Consider the following 22,005-nt stretch of genomic DNA (forward strand, 5'->3'; position numbering starts at 1 on the left):
TTAGTAATCTTCACTGAGAGAAGGCGTGAGATCAAACTTAGGGTCTTCTTAGTGTATCTGAGGAAGTTACTCTTACTGGGAATGATTAGAAATTAATCTATCCCGCCCTTGAGTACTTGAGACAGTCTTACTACATAGGCCAGTCTGGCCTCAAAATCATGGTGATCCTTCTGCCCCAAAGTCTGATTATAGACAGGCGCCATCACACTAGGCTTCAGACATTTCTTTTTGAGGTTATCCGTACCTATTCTCTGTACCTACCCTACATCCAAGAAAACATGCTGTGCATCTTTCTGGAAACTTGCTGTCACATGTGGATTAGGACAGAACAAAGTTGGAAAACCATCTTTATTGAATAGCAGCTCGTCATGAAGCACGTGACAGTATTAAATTGTCTGAAATCTATGTCCTGAGTCCTTTATAAGATTTGAAATTTCCTGTCCCTAGAGGTGTAGCAGATGTGGCTGCTGTGTCACGTGTGAGTCAGTAGGTGGCAGAGAGAAGAGAGGCTATGTCTGCCCAGTATTCTGACCTGTGAACATCCGAATGATTAGTAGCCTAATTCCTTGAAAAAAGTGAGCCGGAGATCACTACCAGTACAGAGCCAGGGAGCTAGCCTGAGACTCCCGCACCAGGCAGACCTGGAAGGGCTCCCAGGACAAGCAAGTTGGAGACTAGAAGAGCTCTGCCTGGGACCAGAGGCCCCAGGTGTGAGTGAGACCAAGAAAGACAGCCACTTGGACAGGCAAGGAGAGGAGTGTATCTCAGATGAACATCAGAATGGTGCCATGGGAGCCCGATGGGGCTAGCCTGAGATGAACCCATCTTGTGCCACACTGGTCTGGGGGTACAGACCATGCTTGAGATGTCCCTGCCTGGTGCCATAATGCATGAGCAGGGCTTTGCACGTCTGAGACCACTTCTGAGATGGCCCCAGACAGAGAACTCAGGAGCCTTTAAGAGGAGCAAGTGAATGGTTGAGAAACGGAAGAGAAAGAGAAATAAGGATGTAGTCACAACTAAGAGAGGCAGAACTGGACACTTACAGGTAGTGAGGAGCAGCCTTGCATGAGTAGCCAGTGATGCCACCTGAGACCATGGTCGGGACCTGGCCTTTGCTGTCACCAAAGGGCACATCTGGGAGCAGTGGACTGTTAACACAGAAAGCCAGACAGACATCTCTGGTCTGAACTGCCAACCGTGGTCTTGTCAATGTCTGAGGGCTATGCAGAACTGGCCACTCTCCTCACCTGGGCATTGTGGGAGAGCTGGCTCTAGAGGTAGGAGTGCAGGATCCCTGACACTGACCCTAGCCAGGGTCAGTAGGACTTATGAGAGCAGCCTGCACATTACAGGAGAGCTTGATCTACCACTTATCTCCCTGTGGCAGCTTGGATGAGGGAAAGATACCCTCTTCCCCCATCCTTCTTCACCATCTACAGCAGGAAGGAGACCTGGACCTGGGATCATAGAGCAGAAGAGCTGGCCCTGTCCTTCACCAGGTGTAGCACTTAGAAGAGCATCCCCTGCACCTCACTTGGGCAGCACAGTATAGCTGACCAGGGTTGCTAGGGTTATGGGTGTGAGAGCGTGAGAGGCAACCCTGCCTCTTGCCTGCTGGCTGGTGGGATTGATGAGGAGGGAGAGACACCCTCCTTCCCTGCCCTCACTTTTGGCAGATGGGAGAGCTGGCCCTGAGATTCTGAGAGTGAGAGTACTGGCCATGTCCCTCACTGGCTGCAACACTTGGGAGAGCAGGCCCTGCACCTCACCTGGGCAGCAGGGTAGAGCTGGGCCTGGGTGTGGGGCTGCAGAGCATGAGCGATGGTGGGCTGACCGGGTCAGATACTCTCAGGTCCAGATCCAGGGCTTTGAATTGTCCCACTCCAACATCTACCCCATTGATGAACTGCTAGAGTGTACGAAGGGGCTGGTCCTACAGATCTAAAGCCTATCTCCGTGACATAGGGCATCCACAGGGTATCTGAGAGGAGTCCCAGTGAGGTGCCAGTATTGATAGAGTAGCAGAAGCTAGAGGACTTGTACCAGACCAACAAGTCATTATAATGAACATGTGCAGGCAAAGAAGTGTGGACAAAAGGGTATAACTGTGGGACACACTGTGACATACTACAGCTTCCACAGCAAGATTCTTTCTTTCTCTTTGTTCTAGGGGAGGTTGCAAGGGTGGGGGTCTTAGGGGGAGATGAGTGGGATTAAGGTATATGATGTGAAATTCACAAAGAACCGTTAAAAAATTTAAAGATGAAACTTTAAGTAAAAAAGAAAAAAGACTTGAACTTTGAGAAGACAAGTTCGTCCACTTTCTTCATCTAGCTGATCTCCTCCTGTCCTCTCTATGTGCTCTGTAGGAAGGCACACGTGACGTATCACTTTGGACAGGGTTTGATTCAGAAGATTCTGGCTTTCAATTCTCTGTATATAAATGATTTATTTTTATGTGTACATGTGTGTCTGTGTGAAGGTGGTGTCAGATCCTCTGGAACTAGAGTTACAGACAGTTGTGAGTTGACAAGTGGCTTCTGGAACTTGACTCAGGTCCTTTGGAAAAGCAGCCAGTGCTCTTAACCACTGAGCTATCTCTTTAGTTCTTCCCCCCTCCTCTTTCAAATAAATTATTATTTTTTTATGTATATGGGTGTTTTGCTGCATGCCTGCCTGCTGCCTGTAGAGGCTGGAAGAGGGGGCCAGATTCCTTGGGACTGGAGTTACAAGTAGTTGTGAGCCACCACATGGATGTTGGGAATCAAACGCAGGTCATTTGGAAGAAGAGCCAATGTTCTTAACCACTGAGCCATGGCTCGCTCTAGCCCCATGGCTTTCAACTCTCGAGCCTTGTCTCTCCTTATCGGACTGGGATCAAAAGCCATGTACTGTCACACCCACGTGAGTGAAACCTTGTTCTGAGTCATGGTCCCTGTAGTTCAGGGTGGCCTCGGGAGTGGGGAATGACTTGGAACTATTTTAAACAATTTTTAAAATTTATTTACCTTTATTTTACTTGCACTAGTATTTTGCCTGCATGTATGTATATGTGACAATGTCAGATTTTGGAGTTACAGTTGTGAGACGTTATGTGGGTGCTGGGATTTATGCCCCAGACCCCTGGAAGAGCCTAAACAGCTGAGCGCTGAGCTATCTCTCCAAGCTCCAACTTGGAATTTCTAATTCTCGGGCCTGCACATCCCGAGGGCTGAGATTATTGTACCAGTGTCTGTTTTGAGTTGCTGAGGTCCATCCTTGGTAAGCACTGTCCTGAGTGAACTGTATCTCAGCCCTTGATTACTTCTTATCTACTGTGCAGGTGTGGGTCTGAGACAGTGCTTTCCCAAGAATCCCACCCAAGCTGCTGAGCTCACAGGTCAATCCTATTTTATTTCTCCTTTTCTCACCACATCATTTAGTGAGGGCTTTCAGTATAGCAGAATATTAGACTTGTTGACAATGGCTGTCTTTCACATTGTTATTTATTTTCAGTTTTTACTGCACTTACTGAATGTGTGTGTGTTGGGGAGGGGCAAGGAAGAGCTCAGAGGATAACTTCAGGGAGCTGATACTCTCCTTCCACAATTTAGGTCCTAGGGATTGAATGCAGATCCTCAGGTCAGGCCGCCGCATGTGCCTTTATCCCATAAGTTACCTCACCATGACGATAGCCCTAGATTTTAAGAATAGTCCTGCTATTTTTGAGCAATTGTCTCCTATACCCAACTTGACATTAAATTATTCACAGGAGGATCAAGAAGCTGAAAGTCAGATTGGCAAGATGGCTCAGTGGGTGGAGGCAATTGCTACCAAGTCTGATGACTGGAGTCTCTAAGACTCACATGAAGGAGAGAAATAATGTCTACTGAGGGGTGCCATGATAGCCACAGGTGCTCTGTCATCAGCACACACATACACATACTGAGAAAGAAGTAAACACACACATCAAGTTCCTTGTCTTCAGGTAAATGAGTGGCTTAAGCCAGTCTGGGCTACGGGGAATCCTATCTCAAAAACAAAGAAAAACTCCTAAATTAAACAAAGTAAAGTATGTCTAACTTTATTAATGAAACATGGGCCTCAAGTTTCCTTTTTTTTTTTTTTAATAATTACATTTTCTTTCTTTTTTTTTTTTTTAAAGATTTATTTATAATATGTAAGTACACTGTAGCTGTCTTCAGACACTCCAAAAGAAGGAGTCAGATCTCATTACGGATGGTTGTGAGCCACCACGTGGTTGCTGGGATTTGAACTCTGGACCTTCGGAAGACCAGTCAGATGCTCTTACCCACTGAGCCATCTCACCAGCCCCGGGCCTCAAGTTTCTTTTGGTATATGATTTTATTTCTACACTCCATTTCTTGGGGTATATGTTCAGAGTTTCCAGTTATGTGATTTTTAGGAAAATGTGTTTTTGAAAGAATTTACCCTTTTCTCTAACTTTTTCTATATGAGAGTTCAAGGCAGAGTAAGTTCAAAGAGTGGCTACAAAGGAAAACTCTGTCTTGAAGAACCAAAAAAAAAATTGAATTTTTAAGACGATCCTATTAATTCATGACACATTTTTAATCCTAGGATTCAGGAGGCAGAGACAGAGGAATCTCGGCAAGTTGTAGGCCAGGCTGGTTTACATGGGAAGTCCCAGGATAGGTACAGTTACAAAGTGAGACCATATATCATCAAACAAGAAAAAGAGGTGTCAACTCTCATATCGAGGTCATCTCATTTTTATTTTTCAAACACTTATATTGTGTGCAGGCATATGTATATGTGTGTGCATACATATGGAGGTAGGGACAACTTCTAGGAGCTGGTTCTTGTTTTTACCATGTGGGTAGATCCATGAGAACATGGACGAAACCTCAGGGTGTTTGGTTTGGCGGAAAGCATCTTTATTTACTAGCTGAGCAGCCTTGTTTTGTTTTTTGTTTTTATGTGTGCCTCACTACACAGCTCTGGCTGGCCTGGAACTCACAAAAAGTCTACTGGATTTCTGAGATTAAAGGCATGCATCACTACACCTAGGTGCCCCTCCAATTTATTTCTTTTATTTTATGTGCGAAGGCTTGCATGTAGTATGTGCACTGTTTGCATACCTGGTACTCTGGAGGCTAGAAGAGAAGCCAGATATTATGGAGCTGGAGTGACAGGTAGTTATGCTCTTAACTGAACCATCTCGTCAGCCATTGAATGAATGAATGAATGAATGAATGAATAAATAAATAAATAAATAAGACAGAGTCTCACTATGTAGTCCAGCAGGCTGCCTTAATCTCAATATTCTCAGGTTTTAAGCTTCTCAAGAGCTAGGATTATAGATGTGTGCCTATGTGTGGAGTATATGTCTGTGTTGTGTATGTTCTTTCTGGAGGCAAGAAAACTGATGTCCTCTTTAGCTCTTCCAATCCCCTAAAGTAGATTATAATAGAAACTAGATCAAAATTTGTTTTGGAAGATGGGGAGGCTGGCTGTGGGAGGAGAAGGGTAAGCTGGGTATTGTAGCTCAGACTTGCAATTTTGACACTTGGTAGCAGAGGCAAGAGAATTGTTTTATATCTGACAACAGCCTGGAACAGATGTGCATGAGCTCCAGGCCAGCTAGTACTATATAGTGAGCTCCTACTTTGGTTTATTAGTCTTGAGATATGGACCCACTCTGTAGCTCTGGCTGGCCTGGGACTCATGCTGCAGAGCAGGCTGGCTGAGGCTGTGCCTCAGCTCGGGGAAGGCAGGCCTGATTTTCACTCGGCAGAGGTTGGGATGAGTTTCTGTGATTGCTAGGTAAGTGCTCCATCTCCAGTCTCTCAACTTCCAGAAATGTTTGCTATGTTTTGTTTTCACAGGGGTGTGAGTTTTGTGGATAAATATACTGGTTAAAAATTAATAAATACTCAGCCGGGTGGTGGTGCACACCTTTAATCCCAGCACTCGGGAGGCAGAGGCAGGCGGATTTCTGAGTTCGAGGCCAGCCTGGTGTACAGAGTGAGTTCCGGGACAGCCAGAGCTATATAGAGAAACCCTGTCTCAAAAAACAAAACAAAACAAAACAAAAAAAAACCCCAAAACATACTTACTTAAAATCTATGTATTTTTATGTATGGGAATTACACTTTATTAAAATTCATGACCTCTGTAAAAGCAGTGTGTGTTTTTAACTGCTAACCATTTCTCTGTCTTCAGTGATTCTTTCTTTTCTTTTTTCTTTTTTTTTTTTTTTTTTGGCTTTTTCGAGACAGGGTTTCTCTGTGTAGCCTTGGCTGTCCTGGAACTCACTCTGTAGACCAGGCTGGCCTCGAACTCAGAAATCCGCCTGCCTCTGCCTCCCGAGTGCTGGGATTAAAGGCGTGCGCCACCACGCCCGGCTCTTTCTTTTCTTTCTCAATTAGATTTGACCATTTAAGTGAAGGAATCTCATGTTTCACAGTCTTTTTTTTTTTTTTTTTTTTAAACAAATCCACTCGATAGGTAGGAAGTTTTCAGTATAATAGCTGAATAAAATGGCACATGTAGTTATCTAGCACCCAGTAAGTATTCAGTAAGTACTAGGGTCAGTGTTTCCATGCTTGCTGTAAAAGAAGTAAGGATACCCCCCCCCCAAAAAAAAAAAAAAAACCCAGCAAAAGTTACTCTGCCTAAAGGATCTGGTATAATTATAGGTCTCCGATTCACCTTTTCATGCTTTCTTACCATTTCTGCATTTCACAATTTGGGTCACAGCTGTGGTTGATGAATCTGGCCTCATTTCCCATGCGGTAACTGTCAATCACCATTCCGCTATCCAGGTTTAAACAGTAGTGGTCACTGTGATTATGATATTGTTCAATCATCCTGTTCCTGAAGAAGAGAAATAATTGAAAGCCAATTATTGATTAAATTGGAAGGCAGCTACTTTCACCATGAATGCTGAGTCACTAACTAATGATTAAAATAACATTAAAGTTTCTATCTTTGATTCTCTAGTTTCCCCTTGCAGATCTATCATTGTATTGGAATATCATTATTTACCTGAATTCCTGTTCGCTGACAACTTCCCCTAGGTATTCAATGATGAACTGGCCAGCTTTTAGGGGTTCTTTGGTTCTAATTCCCCAACCTTTTTCCTCAGCTCGAAATCGTTCCAGACACTGCACCCACTCATGTCTCTGTATCCTCTGGTTACAGCACTGCTCACCACAGGGGCAAGTGTTAGGGGAACACTCAGCAAAGATCATTCTAGAAAGTAATAATTGTAATCAATTTACACAGTACATTTTTACTGTATCCATTTTATATATTCAAATTATTTTAAAGTTTAATTAATGAAACAATTTTGCCCAGGGTAGGTAAATATCTAAAGATAAAAACGATACCTAATTCTAAAGTTAACTTTCTTTTTTTTTTTTCCTGACACAGGGTTTCTCCGTGTAGCCCTGGCTGTCCTTGAACTCAGAAATTCACCTGCCTCTGCCTCCCGAGTGCTGGGACTAAAGGCGTGCGTCACCACTGCCTGGCTAAAGTTAACTTTCTTAATTTTAGAGTGAGAACACAGACAACACTTTACTGCCATATAAAACTCACGATCCTCTAGTTTGTCTCAGGAGACTGGGCACATTTAGGGTGGTACGGCTGTAGATACGCTAGTCTTTTTGTTGTTTTCTTTTCTTTCTTTTGTTTTTTGAAACAGGATTTCTATGTAGTCGTGGCTGTCCTTGGACTTATTTTGTAGACCAGGCTGGCCTCAAACTCACAGAGATCCACCTGCCCCTGCCTCCTGAGCGCAGGGAATAAAGGTGTGTGCCACCATACTTAGCCCCTGAAGTGTGTATCTTATTCTGGATTTGAGTGTTTTGCTTGCATTTATAGATGTGTACCATGTGAGGCATTGTTCATGTAGAAATCAGAAGAGGCCATTTGGATCTTTTGGAGCTGGATTTATGGATGTTTGTTAACTACCACATAGGTGCTGGGAACTGAAGTCTGCTCCGCTGCAAAAGCAACCTCGACCCTCGACCATTGCACCAGCTTTTCAGCCACGACTTTTGATCTTAACTTACTTTCCTGAGTGCTGGAATTACAGGCAAGTAAATGAGACCCAACAAAAAACCTTGAACATAACAAATGAACAAATGTTTATATACAACTTCTTGATGTGTTTTTTGAAAACACAAGAGGGTAAGACATCTAAGTGAGATAAAGGTACTTGCAGTGTAGGCTTGGTGATCTGAGTTTGATATAAAGATGACAGAATCAACTCCACATGCTATCCCTGCACATCATACACAACAGTAACAGTATCCAACTTTGGGGAGGGTGCGGGACTGGGTCACAGAAGACAGTGTAGACTGGCCTCAACTCACACTGTGTAGCCCAGGCTGGCCATGAATTTCAGATCCTTTCTCTGCCTTCTTAGTTGCTGCAATTTTAGATCCGCATCACATGCTCTTTCAACATTTCTGGATCTTTTTATTTTTAAGACTGTGTGTGTGTATGTATGTACTGTGTGTCACTGTATGTGTATGTATACTGTGTCCAATTATTTTTGAGACAGGATGGATCCCTTACTAAAACCAGAGAACCAGATTGGCTAGATTTGGGTAAGTAAGCTCTTACTTGTCAGTAAGCTCTGAGAATGTGATCAATCACCCTGCCATGGCTGCCGCCACCACCACCACCACCACCACCACCACCACGTTAGAGAGTCACAGACACAAGACATGGGCATTTATGGAGGTACTGGGATTTGAACTCAGGTTCTAATGCTTGCACAACATGCACTTTACTAAGTGAGCCATCTTTCAAATTTACAGAGCATTATCATATATGGCACTGAAATGCACACTGAGGTGGGGCTGGGGAGATGGTTCAGTGGTTAAGAGCATTTAGTGCTCTCCCAGAGGGCCTGAGTTTGGTTTCTAGGTGGCTTATACCATCTATAACTCAAGTTTTAGGGGACTGAAAAACTTTTCTGGCCTCTTCAGTGTATTCATTCACACATTCATGCACACAGAGGGAGACAGAGACATACACGATATAGTACATATACTAACAACAAATGTAACTGGAAAAAATTTTAAAAGGAAAAAATTGTACAGAAATTTAAAAAGTCTTTGTAACACACACACACACACACACACACACACACCCCTGGAGTGCGTGTCGCGGTCTACATCACTTTCAGGAGTTGGTTTCTCTCTGTTTACCATGTGAGTCCAGGGACAGAACTTAGGTCGACAGGATTGGCAGCAGCTTCTTTACATTCTGCACCATCTCCTCAGCCTCAAAAGTCCATTACCTATTTAGAAGAATTGTCCTGAATCACACTTCTTACAGGACAATCTGAAAACAAATACAATTCAACTATGTGATGACTGATCCTGCTGCCAGGGAACAGGTCACATATTGTCTTAAAGTCAGCACTCAGGAGGCAGAGGCTGGCAGATAGCTTGAATTCTAGGTCAGCCTGGGCTACACAGTCTAAAATGTTTAATTTTGTGGACACTTTAAGATTCCTGCTATTGTTGGGCATGGTAGAATATACCTTCAACCCCAGTGGAGTTAGAGGCAGGTGGATATCTGTGAATTCGAAGCCAGCCTGGCCTCCAGAGCATGTTCTAAGACAGTCATGGCTACATAGAAAACCTGTCTCAAAAAAAAAAAAAAAAATCAACCAAACAAAACAAGATTTCTGCTCTCCTACCAAATATTTACACAAATTTAAAAATGTGAAAACAAAAAGCAAAGGCACTATAGACAACAAAAACTGGATGTCTTTCTTGTGCTGGAGGAGGGTAACAAAGGTATATGTGTGTGAGAGAGGACAGGGAAGGACTGGGAAGTGAATGTGATAGGAGTGTATGATGTGAAGTCCCCCCAAAATAAATAAAAATATTATGTTGGGGGCGGGGACAAATCAACACGTTAGACAGTTCTATCTAATGGAGACTTTATAATGTGTTATTTGATAAATCTATTAAGCCATACGATTGATTTTTTTCTTACACATTTGTGAACTTATCACATTCTTCATTTTGTCATCTGTATTATAGATTTCTTTGTAGTGAGCAGCCTAACATGACATTATTTGTGAGCATTGTAGTTTGGGGCTTTTTTTGGGGGAGGGGGGTTTGTTAAGTCGGCTTGTTAGTACTGAATATATAGGTGCCAGTCTAATGTGAAAAAGAAAATACCCATGCCAACAAAAGTGATAGAAAATAACCATTTGAAATGGCAAATGGTCACATGTCAGTTTTGTGGTTACATCTTAAGGCCACTTGGTCCTATCTTATTTTTCAATGTTACTAGGACAGCTCAGGATCTTCCCAGCTTGGCTCCCTCTTTTCTATGCTCTAAGGTTAAGAAAACTGCAAAAAGCCAACAAAATATAAAAGATAAAGAGTAAACAAAACAAACTAACCAAAGCAAATTCTCAAAATGTAAGGACAGGAAGTAATAAGACAGATAAACCAAAGTCAATCCTAAGAAGCTACAATTATGGGGCTGGAAAGATGGCTCAGTGGTTATGGGCACTGGCTGCTCTTGCAGACAACCAGGCCTCCAGTTCCAGGACATTACACACCCTCTTTCAGCCTACAGGAGCACCAGGCAAGCATGTAGTGTGCATATGGACATGTAGACAAAACCCCACACACATAAATAAAAATTAATTTGAAAAATTAAAATAGCCACAATTGTATAAAAATATTTCACATAGTTTTAAATTTTACTTGCTTTTTATTTTTTTAGAGACAGGGTTTCTCTGTGTAGTCATGGCTGTCCTAGAACTTGATTTGTAGACCACACTGGCCTCCAACTCAGAGATCCACCTGCCTATGTTTCCAAGTGGTAGGATTAATGACCATCACTGCCCTGTAAAATTTACTTATCATAAAAATTCAAAATGTGGGCTGGTGAGATGGCTCAGCGGTTAAGAGCGCTGACTGCTCTTCTGAAGGTCCTGAGTTCAAATCCCAGCAACCACATGGTGGCTCACAACCATCCATAATGAGATCAGACACTCTTTTCTGGAGTGTGTGAAGACAGCTACAGTGTACTTACATAAAATAAATAAATCTTTAAAAAAAATTCAAAATGTATGTATGGCTGGCTTCACACACACACACACACACACACACAAATAAAATGTCAGATTCCAATGTAGTATTTTGTCTGTGCCTCAGAAGTACAAGGGTACACACGGGTGTTCAGCACATGTCAAGCTTATTAGAGACATTTAAAAAAAATCACTGTAAAAGATGTTTTATTTATTTTATATTTATGGGTAATTTGCATGTAAACAATGTGCCTGCCTGTTGCCGATGGAAGTCAGAAACTACTGAGGCTGAAATTCCGGGCTCTTAACCTCTGAGCCAGATCCAATAATGACTCTTTTTTTCCTTTTTGAGACAGGTTTCTCCAAGTAGCCTTGGCCGTCCTGGAACTCACTCTGTAGATCAGGCTGACCTCGAACTCAGAAACCCACCTGCCTCTGCCTCCAAGTATTGGAAGGAAAGGTGTGCACCACCACATCCTGGCTCCCCGGACATTTGTAATAGTGAGACACTGAAAAGACATTAGTTGACCAAAACAGAAGAGGCCAATTTTGGCCTATCAACTTGACAGATGACAGAAAGTCATCAAAGTGATGATGGATAAATTTAAAATGTCTGTAAGTAGCTGGGCATGATTATTATCACAAAGTATAAAACTTGCACGCACACACACACACACACACACACACACACATAAAACCACAAAAAATAAATAAATAAAAGCAAGCCAGGTGGTGATACACAACTTTAATCCCAGCATTTGGGAAGAAGAGGCAGGAGGCCAGCTTTATATATACAACAAGTTAGAGGATAGTCAGGGCTACACAGAGAAACCTTGTCTCATAAGAACAAAACAACAAAAAAAACCAAGACAGGTTAAAAACTTAGACAAAAAGACTGTTTTGCGTTTGAGGCCAGTTTGGGCACATAGTACTAGCTCAGCCAAGCTAGTACTATGTGCCCAAACTGTCTCAAAAATAAAATAAAAATATCAGAATATTTGTGAGTGAAAAGTCAGTACCAAAAAAATACTCATAATTGGGGCTAGAAAAATATTCCCTCAGTAGTTAAGAGCACTTGCTTGATGCTCTTGCCAAGGATAGGGATTCAGTTGCCAGGAGACACAGGGAGGCTGACAACCACCTGTAATTTAACTCTTCCTGCATGACTGTCGTGTACATAATCTTACACACACACACACACACACACACACACACACAAAGTATTCTTTCCTAAAAACTCATTGCTTACACCAACATTATTACCAATAATAAAACTGTATTTATGTATAAACTATCTCATATGCATTTACAGTAGACTAAGTCAGGAAGGTCCCCACCTGGCATGTGCAAGCCAAGCTCTCCAGCTGACAGGGCACTGGAGGACTTCAGAAGCACTTACCTCTGGCAATGGTCATGATGTAAAGGATACTGGTATGTCTGTTTTTTTTCAGACAGGGATTAGCTATGTAGCCCCAGCTGGCCCAGAACTTACTTTGTAGAGCAGGACAGCCTAAAATTTGTGTGGTTCCTGTTGTCTTAGCTCTTCGAGTGCTAAGATTATATGTGTGTGCGCTGCCACACCCGGAATATTAGGATTCTTTGCTTTCTGTAAATTCATATGCATTACTAAAATTCACAAATTCTATCTTCCCTCTTTCCCTTTTTTATTAGGCATTTCCATTTTATGCCTGGTAGAGTATGCTTAAAATTTCAGCACTTGGGAGGCTAAGCGGGAAGAGCAGAGATTTAAGACAACAGAAAACAAATAGATCCCACTAAAAACAGCCACTATCTCCAAGTGAGTCAGCCCAGCACAGACATGGTTCTGATGATACTCTTACCCTGTCACAGCATCAGTGGCCACTGACCATGTGTATGCTTACACATGCTAATAGTTTCTTAGCATAGTTTCCCTTGAATAGTGTGCCTTTCCTTTGCACTGTCCCTACCAAATGTTGAAAGCTAGAAAGGCACTTAACACTTTGCTTGTTAACCATGTGATGGTGGCACCTTTTATCCCTGAACTTGGGAGGTAGAGTCAGGCAGATCTCAAGTTTCAGGCCAGCCTAGTCTACAAAGAAAGTTCCAGCGCAACCAAGGCTGCCACACAGAGCAATCATGTCTCAAGAAAATCAACTGACAAAATAAACAGAAAATATTTTGCATATTAGTAGATTACAACATCTCATATCATCCTCGGAAACTCCTCCCCCCCCCCCCCAGCCCGGGGAAGGTAGCACACAATTAACCATTCCTACGTCTCATCAATAGTAAGAAGATTTTAAGTTTAGGTACACAAGCTTCTTTCTGATGCTGTTTTCAGTCTGTTAGTATCAGTGTGCTCCTCTATGTAGAGGAAGGAAAGGTCACACTGCACACATACACAGTCCTCAGAATGTGGCTTTAGAGAATCAGTTACAGTACCTATTTAGGCATTCATCCCCACAGCCCTTCCTGGTGTCGTCATCTGGCTTCTTACAATTACAGGTGGTAGCCTCATAACCAGAAAGTGGTTTGACATCAACGTAGACATCTTAGAAGATAGAAAATAAAAGTTTTTGAACATACTGAATTATCTTTCAAGTGTCAAGACAGGAGGAACATTGATGTTTTGAAGGTGGAAAAAACATCTTCTAAGTTACTCACTTGAACGGATTTTTTTATACAGGGGGACATCTGGCTTTTTGTATAGCTAGGAGAAAAAAAAAACATTGATAAAGCATTTTGCTTCAAATGACAGTGTGGCATCAATTCCTAGAAATACAGGAAGTGTCTTCTGTTCATACAAAAATATCTGTAGGCTGCTGGGTATGATGGCTCTCCTCTATAACCCTTGGGCAGGAGGGTCACTGTGAGCTTAATGTAAGCCACACAGTAAATAATTCTGAGATTTTCTGACCTGAATATGACTGAGGAAAATACAGAGTGATCTTTTTTATTTCATCCTTATAAATAAAGGGTGACAGAGAATTAGAATTAATAAGTACTAACTGGTTTACAAAAAGTGACATAATCTTTTGAGCCACCATCTCCAGCCTTGGATTGCCTGACGTTTTCTATGTAAACCCTTGGATCTTCTGTGTCCCTTCCCGAGTGATGGGATTACAGGTGTGTTTAAGAACATCTGGCTTAGAGCAATACACTTTCAATTTTTTTTCTTTTGTTGCTGGATAACAATCGAAAAAAGCACTCTGAAGGCCAAAGCTATTATTGATTTGCATAACTTAAGATTCTATTTGCTCCTATGACAAGGGAAGGGGTTGGAAGTACAGGTAACGTAAAGGCAGCATGCATGTTCAAGCCTCAGCATGACCCCTCCCCCAAAGCACAAAATCCTGTAACCCCAAACACGTGTAACGTTTGTTTATAGGCAATTGTATGAAGATAGGAAGATTAACTGGCCTCTCGGCTATCACACTCATTGGCTGGAAATCTGAGGAGAGCAACATTAAGATGTTCACTAGGGTGTCTAATCAACAAGCAGAATGTGTGGCTGGTGCTTATCTGCAATTCCAGCACCGTGGAAATGAAAGCAGGAGGCTCAGAGGTGTAGGTCGGTGTTAGCTGCACAGCAAGTTCAGCACTAGCCTGGGTAATACGAAGCACAGAGCAAAGAGCTCTAATGTTTGAACTCAGGTGTGTAGCGACAGATACAGTAACTGACTAAACTCCATCATTCAGTAGTGTGTTACAATTCACTTCATCACTTTCCTTCAGTATATGCTGAAAGCCCCGTATCAATAACAAAAAATGAGGGGGAAAAATCCCTGCCTAAAAACAAAGCAAAGGCAATTCTTCTAACCAAAGATAATAAAAATGGACATAAATATCCAACTTTTTCATGTAGGCTCAGGGTTTTCCACCTGTACACAGTTCCCAAAATAATGACTGAGACCTAATAACTTATAAATCAATGCCTGGGCCATAAGCTACGGCTTGTCCCCACTAGCTCATATCTCCATTGGGCGGAGCCTACTCTATGTCTGCCATGAGGCTAGTTATGTTTCCTCAGTTTCCTGTGCCTGTCTTCCTCAGGGTCAGGGCTGAATCTCTCCATCTTGATTCTTTTCCAGATTCCTCTCTCTCTCTCTGTGGATGTCCCACCCTCTATTTCCTGCCTCAGCTAATAGGCCATCAGCTTTTTATTGACAGGTGACACTTCCATACAGTACACAAGAGATTCTCTCTACATTTGAGACTTGATTGTTGCGTTCTAGTCTAAAGGGAGATACAATAATCCACCCTTTTATATTTCATCATCTCTACACCCCTTCCCCTCCCCCCATATTAATACTCTTTAAGAATTCAGAGACCATCAGAGAAGAGGAGGCAGAGGAGACTGCACTGGCTTTGGTTTTCCAGCGTTAACTTTTGTTTGGAGACTATGTAGCTCTAGTTGACCTGGAACTCACAGCAACCTCTGCCTCTGCCTCCTGACTGCATGAGGAGCTGTCACCACTACACCCAAGGATAACTTTGACAGTATTTTAGCTAAGCTGAAAAATCTGCTATTTATTTCATTTGTATGAATACTTCTGTCCCCCTACGGTTGTTGTAAAGATAGAGCCTAGAACCTTTAACTAAATTTAAGGCCTGAGGATTCTTTTTTAAGTGTTGTTGGCAGTTCATCTACATTCTCTTAAGACCTGCATGAAATAGAATTCTTTTTTTTTTTTTGGTTTTTCGAGACAGGGTTTCTCTGTGTAGCCCTGGCTGTCCTGGCACTCACTTTGTAGACCAGGCTGGCCTCGAACTCAGAAATCCGCCTGCCTCTGCCTCCCAAGTGCTGGGATTAAAGGCGTGCGCCACCACGCCCGGCTATGAAATAGAATTCTTATAGCGCAAACTCTTTGCTACCAAAGCAATAAGAACAAAAGGTTGCCCATTGAAGCAGGAACTTACTGTAATTCTGAAGTATGAATAAAGGCTTTGCCCATTAAATATGTACACAAATTCATTTTTCTTAGTCTCTAATCTTTTACAAGGACAGTTCCCAATATATCCTAAGATTTCATCACATGGAACCAGAGGAAACAAACTTATCCTCCCTACTCCCTAACCCTCATCATTTAAAAAGAAAACCTGGTAAAAGAGCCCCTTTGTACCTGATTATGTTTCCACTGCCAGAGAATATCATAGGGAAGCTGGAAGTCAATTCTCTTCTGTCTGAGATACTTTCCTGAAATTAAGAGACACTGTCAGTTTCAACAACTACTCTCATACGCAGTCCATACAAAGAGAGCAAATAGTCACACTCAAAATATATTTTAAGCTTATCATCTCTAGAAAAATCAGATAAATGCTACAAAGGGGCTAAGGGCTGACGAGAAGGTCAGGGGTCAAGAGCTCTTGCTGCTCTTGTGGAGGACAGGGCATCTGTCAGTCCAGGTTCAGGGACCTGATGTCTTCTTCTGACCTCTGCAGGCAGTAGGTACACCAGAATGCACATAAATTCATGTAGGTAATACAGTCATACACATTAACAACAACAACAACAATCTAAAAATACTAACGGGGGAAGGGTACAGAAACCCAGGCTGGCTCATGGATAAAAAGTTATCTGCTATCCAGCTTGACTGACTGAATTCTATCCCTGGAGCAAACATGCTGGAGGAAAGAAACTGAACTTCTACAGTTGTTCTTTTGCTTTCACGCAGCACTGTGAAACATATATTCCCACATACAAAATTAAATTTAAAAAAAAAAAAAAAAACAAAAGAAAAGGGGCATACTTGAATTTACATAACTGAAGAATACATGTCACCCATGAAATGGCTCAGCAGGTAAAATACCTTGACCCTGGATCTGAAACTCATGGTGGAAGGAGAAGCAGTTCCTAAACGATGGCCTCTGACATATTATATATATGAAGAGAGAGGGCTCAGGCTTAAGACTGCATACTAGTCTCTAAAGCTCCTGAACTTGGATCTGAGCACCCATACAATTATATGTAACTCCAGCTTCAGAGGATCTGACATCCTTTTCTGGCTGCTGAACATGTAATATACTCACATATAGACACAACTACCCCACTTTAGTCACAGCACTGAGGAGGCAGAGGTAGGGGCAGGCAGATCTTGAGTTTAAGGCCAGGCTACACAAGGTATGGGAAAAAGTATATATAAATAGATTTAAGATGCTAGTAACATTTTCCTGCACCTTGAACTACTATTTTCTTTTTTCACTTCTTTTTTTTCCCTTCCTCTCTCTTTTTTTCTTTTGGAGACAGAGTTCCTCTTGTGTAGTCCTGGCTGTCCCAAAACTCAGAGATCCTTATGCCTCTACCTCCTGAGTGCTGGGATTAAAGATGTGCACTACCACCACCACTACCACCACCCAGCTTCTGTAGACTCTTAATACTGACAGAAAACAAATGTAATAGTCTAGACTCATCTTTAGAGAAGGGAACTGAGTCTTGTTCCTGTATGCATTCCTGACTGTACAGGAACTTATTATGTAGACCAGGTTGGCTTTGAACCGCATACACTGCTGGGATTAAGGGCAAGAGCCACCATGTGTGGTATTATTCTTTTGTTTGTCTGATTTTTGAGACACAGAGAACAAACTTTTTTTTTTTTTTTTTTTTTTTTTTTTGGTTTTTCGAGACAGGGTTTCTCTGTGTAGCCCTGGCTGTCCTGGCACTCACTTGAGAACAAACTTTTTATGAGAACAGTTGATTCTATTGTTTGCCTGCAATACATGTTTTCTCTAGAAAATGCAAAGATAGACAGAAAGGTTTTGAACTTCTTTAATAAAAAGTTTTTCCTTATAGGTAAGGATTCATTCACATGTGCGCCAATTGACCTTCAAACCAGAACTCTGTTCACAGGTCCCATCTAACATTTTCCTTGGACCAAGACACCAGGACTGACTCGAGGCATTACTAGCAATACTCACATTCCTCTTTGTCTAATGCATGCAATGATGACAACCAAAAAAAAAAAAAGGTCTATATGATCGTGAGTGCTAAAATTACCTACATGAAAGACCTTTCACCACAGCTAAGTATGAACTGAGCCATTAAAAATTAGGAGATGAGGGGCTCAGCCGTCAAGAGCTCTGACTGCTCTCCAATGATTTGCTTCCAAGAATCTAAAGAAATGTACTGGAGAGATGGCTCAGCGGTTAAGAACGCTAACTGCTCTTCCAGAGGTCCTGAGTTCAATTCCCAGCGACCACATGGTGGCTCACAGCCATCCATAATGGGATCTGGTGCCCTCTTCTGGCCTGAGGATGTATATGCAGCAGAGCATTCATATTTTAAATAAATCAAGTTTAAAAAATTAGGCTATGAACTAGATAATGGAAGCTTGAGGACTGAATTCTTGCACTTGCAACATGTGTTCAACATTTTCTCAGGTGACAAAGCCTTCAGTAGCCAGAACAGAGTACAATTGCTCTCAGAATGAGATGGAAAGCAGAGCAGTGATGGCTCAGCTGAAATGGAGTCAGACAGTGAAGCCCGAGATGTTCAAGGACTAGAGGTGAGGGGAAGTATCTTAAATTAGCAATGGTTGTGGTACACAGGCCTTTTAATCTCAGCTCTTCAGAGGCAGAGGCAGTCAGATTCCTACTGAGTTCCAGGACAGCCAGAACTGCAGTGTGAGTCCCTACCTCAAAACAAAACAAAAAAAACCTATGGTCATAGACTATCTCTGTTTGGGAGATAAAGATGGCTCAGCAGTTAAGTACACTTATTGTTCTTCCAGAAGATCCAGGTTTGGCTCCAAGCACCATTATCAGGTGTTATAAAATCTATAAGTTTCAGGAGATCTGATAATCTTTGATTTCCACAGGCACCTTATACAAGTGGCTCACATAAACCCACATAGGCATACACATAATATAAGTAAATAATTAAAAGTAAAAAAGCGGAGATGTGATTGTCCTTGTGAAGAGCTTGTAGGTCAAATCTTCACTATAGTAAATAAGGATATCATTCATTTGAAAGGATTACCTATACGTTGCAATAAAAGGCACTGTAGACTTCTTTGCAGGGCCGAATACAGTAGATATTACTACTGTTATAGACTGTAGAGCAGTGGTTCTCACACTTCCTGATGCTGAGACCTGTAATACAGTTTCTCATGTTGTGGTGACCCCCAACTATAAAATTGTTTCAATGCAACTTCTTAACTGTAATTTTGCTACTATTATGGCTCATAACATAAATATCTGATATGTGGAATATCTGATATGTGACCCTCAAATGAGTTGAGACCCAGAAGTTGCAAACTGCTGCTGTGGAGGGAAAAGGAAAGTAAGGGGAAACTATGAACTGTTAAAGAGCCAGAAATGGCCAACCAATCACTTTTGAAACTCAGTGAAAAACAACAAAACAAAAAATCAAAACCACAAAAACCCTGGTACTTGAGAGGGGCAGCTACTGTGATATCCCTGATGGTGTGGTTCTCAGACGTTAGAACTATTATCTGGCTGGACTGTAGACGAGCCCTGGCATGCTGGAGCAGAGTTTACTTATTCAGGTAGGAACTTTGAAGACAGAATACTGAGAGAAAGTTTTAAGTAGAGGCCTAGTTCATAAGGTTTAAGAGTGGATCAAGGAATCAATAAGAAAAGGACCATTTATGTAATGTTCCATCAAGAATCTGCCTTAATTCTGTTTAATCTGAGAATCTGAAAAAGCTGAGTTAAATAGTAGACTAAACTGCTTGGCAGAGGAAGTTTCAAGACAGGAGAGAATTCAGGCTGGTGTTTCTCAAGCAACTACAACTGGTCCAGAGTGTGGCACCACTGTGTGAAGCTGTGCAATTGCACTGGGACAACAGGAGGTGTCCTGAGGGTAAAATGCACCTGCCCAGAGGCTACATCTTGAGAAGATCCAAGCTCATTTGAAGGAAGGCTGCCTACAATGAAACAGACAGCTGCTGAAGGAATTCCTTGTCCTCCTCCAAAGCATTGACCCAGGGCAGGTAAGATGGCTTATATAGGTCTAAGTACTTGTTGTGTAAACTCAATGACCAGAGTTTGATCCCTGGAACTAATATAAATGTGGAAAGAGATAACCAACTTGACAAAGTTATCCTTTGACCTCCATATACATGCTGTGGGATGAACTTCCTTCACACAAACATGCACAACACACACATGCATACACGCACCCACATGACATATATATGTTGAAATGCAGCAAAAAACGGATGTCTTAGTGGTTGAGAGCACTGGCAGAAGACCCTAGTTCGATTCTCAGCAACCACATGGTAGCTCACAATCATCTGTAGCTGCCTTAGTAATAGGGAAATCTGACATCTTCTGGCCTTTATAGATACCTGTCATTCACTGAGTGCACAGACAAGTGTAGAAAAAATACTCAGACAGCATAATAACAACAACAAGCAAACTTAAACAAAAAGCAGGTACCTAAGGATGGCACATAAAAGCTGACAGAAGCTGGCACAAGGGGGCCAGGCGAGATGTCAAGTAGCTAGAAGACTTATGCACTGTTGTCAATTTGCTGGTAAGAAAGTAAGACTTAAGGAGTCATGGAGTTTTCTGTGTGATTTCAGAGAATAGGTGTGGCCAGGGAATGTGCAGTAGGGCTGGCATTCTTGCAAGGGGGCACTGGAGGGCCAGTGCTTCAAGCTGTGAAGGCAAAGCCTAAATTGAAATGGAGATTCCAGGAAATTGGGAATACCTGGACCGCGGCCTATCCAGTATGCAGAGGAGTGGGCGTGGGACGGAGCAGACTGGGAAAGAATCCCAATAGGTGCTATAGTAAAGATGGGGAGTGGGCTCTGCCCGTGTGACTGTAGTATGAGCCCCAAATGACAGAGAAGGAGTTGTAAGACTTCGTTTTTGCTCTGCTAGATTTTACTTGCTCGTTTGATTGTTCCTTGTTATGCTTAAATTCTTTCCTCTTAAAACAGGAATGTGCTGTTAATGTTGGAAATATGTAAACTGTTTTTTTTTTTTTTTTTAATTCATAGGTAAAGAAACTGACTTTATTCTTTTTTTTTTTTGAGATGAAGTTACACTATATAGCACTTGCTGGCCTTGACTTCACAGACACCCACTTGCCTCTTCTTCCCAACAGTTAGAATAAAAGGCATGCGCCATGCCTGACTAGAAACTGACTTTTATTTATTTATTTTTATTTTTTTGGGTTTTTTTTTTTTTTTTTTTCAAGACAGGGTTTCTCTGTGTAGCCCTGGCTGTCCTGGAACTCACTCTGTAGACCAGGCTGGCCTTGAACTCAGAAATCCGCCTGCCTCTGCCTCCCAAGTGCTGGGATTAAAGGCATGAGCCACCACTGCCTGGCTTGTAACTGACTCTTAATGTGCTAAAAGTTTTAAAAACTTCATGGTCTTCTAAAGTTGGATTGAATGTATTTTACATTATAATACGGGAATAAGCCAATGAACAAGAGGTAGAGTTATGATATCAACATTCATTTTCATTTCATTTTTCAATGGGATTGGGCCATTGGGATTGTCTTGATTATACAACTTTAATGTGAGAAGACCAACCTTAATTGTGGGTGGGACTAATTCCTAAGCAAAGGATCCTAGACTATAAAACGAGAGCAAGCAAGCTGAGCAAGTACAAGCACTGGTATCTCTGTTTCTCGACTATGGAGCAATGTGATCAGCGGCTCCAAGCTCCTGCTGCCCTGATATCCTGGCACTGGTGGACTGACCCCGAAAGCCGTGAGCCTATGAACCCTTTCTTTTTGTGCTGCCTTTCCTAGGATACTTTTCACAGCAGCAGAAAAAGAAACTAAGACCATCTGTATTCCTTTCCTTGATTACAGATCTTTTCCTTGAAGCCAGAGATAGTAATTAATTTCTAAAAACTGAGATGAGGGCTGGGCATGGTGTGCACATTTATATACACCAGAATTTGGAGATAAAGTCAAGGGGAAGAGGAGTTCAAGGTTATATGTATCAAGTTGAAGCTGGTCTAAATTATATAAGACTATCTTTTTTTTTTCTTGAGACGGGGTTTCTCTG

The 22,005-nt window shown here is 42.0% G+C and overlaps 1 protein-coding gene and 1 non-coding gene across 9 annotated transcripts in view; one reads left to right on the plus strand and one right to left on the minus strand.

Annotated features, from left to right (window-relative positions):
- The window catches only part of Ash1l (ASH1 like histone lysine methyltransferase), a 130,441-nt gene that overhangs the window by 32,770 nt on the left and 75,666 nt on the right, over positions 1–22,005 (minus strand). For all 8 annotated transcript variants that reach the window (XM_029475230.2, XM_029475227.2, XM_029475228.2 and 5 more), the window contains 5 exons: positions 16,141–16,214; positions 13,682–13,727; positions 13,460–13,568; positions 7,012–7,218; positions 6,694–6,840 (listed from right to left, as the gene is read on the minus strand). In XM_029475230.2, coding sequence (XP_029331090.1) covers positions 6,694–6,840; positions 7,012–7,218; positions 13,460–13,568; positions 13,682–13,727; positions 16,141–16,214 — 583 coding nt within the window. The remainder of the gene's footprint in view (positions 1–6,693; positions 6,841–7,011; positions 7,219–13,459; positions 13,569–13,681; positions 13,728–16,140; positions 16,215–22,005) is intronic.
- Positions 437–566, plus strand: LOC115030749 (small nucleolar RNA SNORA17). Its single transcript, XR_003836344.1, has one exon. It is a non-coding gene; the product is annotated as a small nucleolar RNA SNORA17 (small nucleolar RNA).

Source organism: Mus caroli, unplaced genomic scaffold (genome assembly GCF_978045245.1).
Source record: "Mus caroli unplaced genomic scaffold, Mus_caroli_1 scaffold_3, whole genome shotgun sequence".
Lineage (NCBI taxonomy): Eukaryota > Metazoa > Chordata > Mammalia > Rodentia > Muridae > Mus > Mus caroli.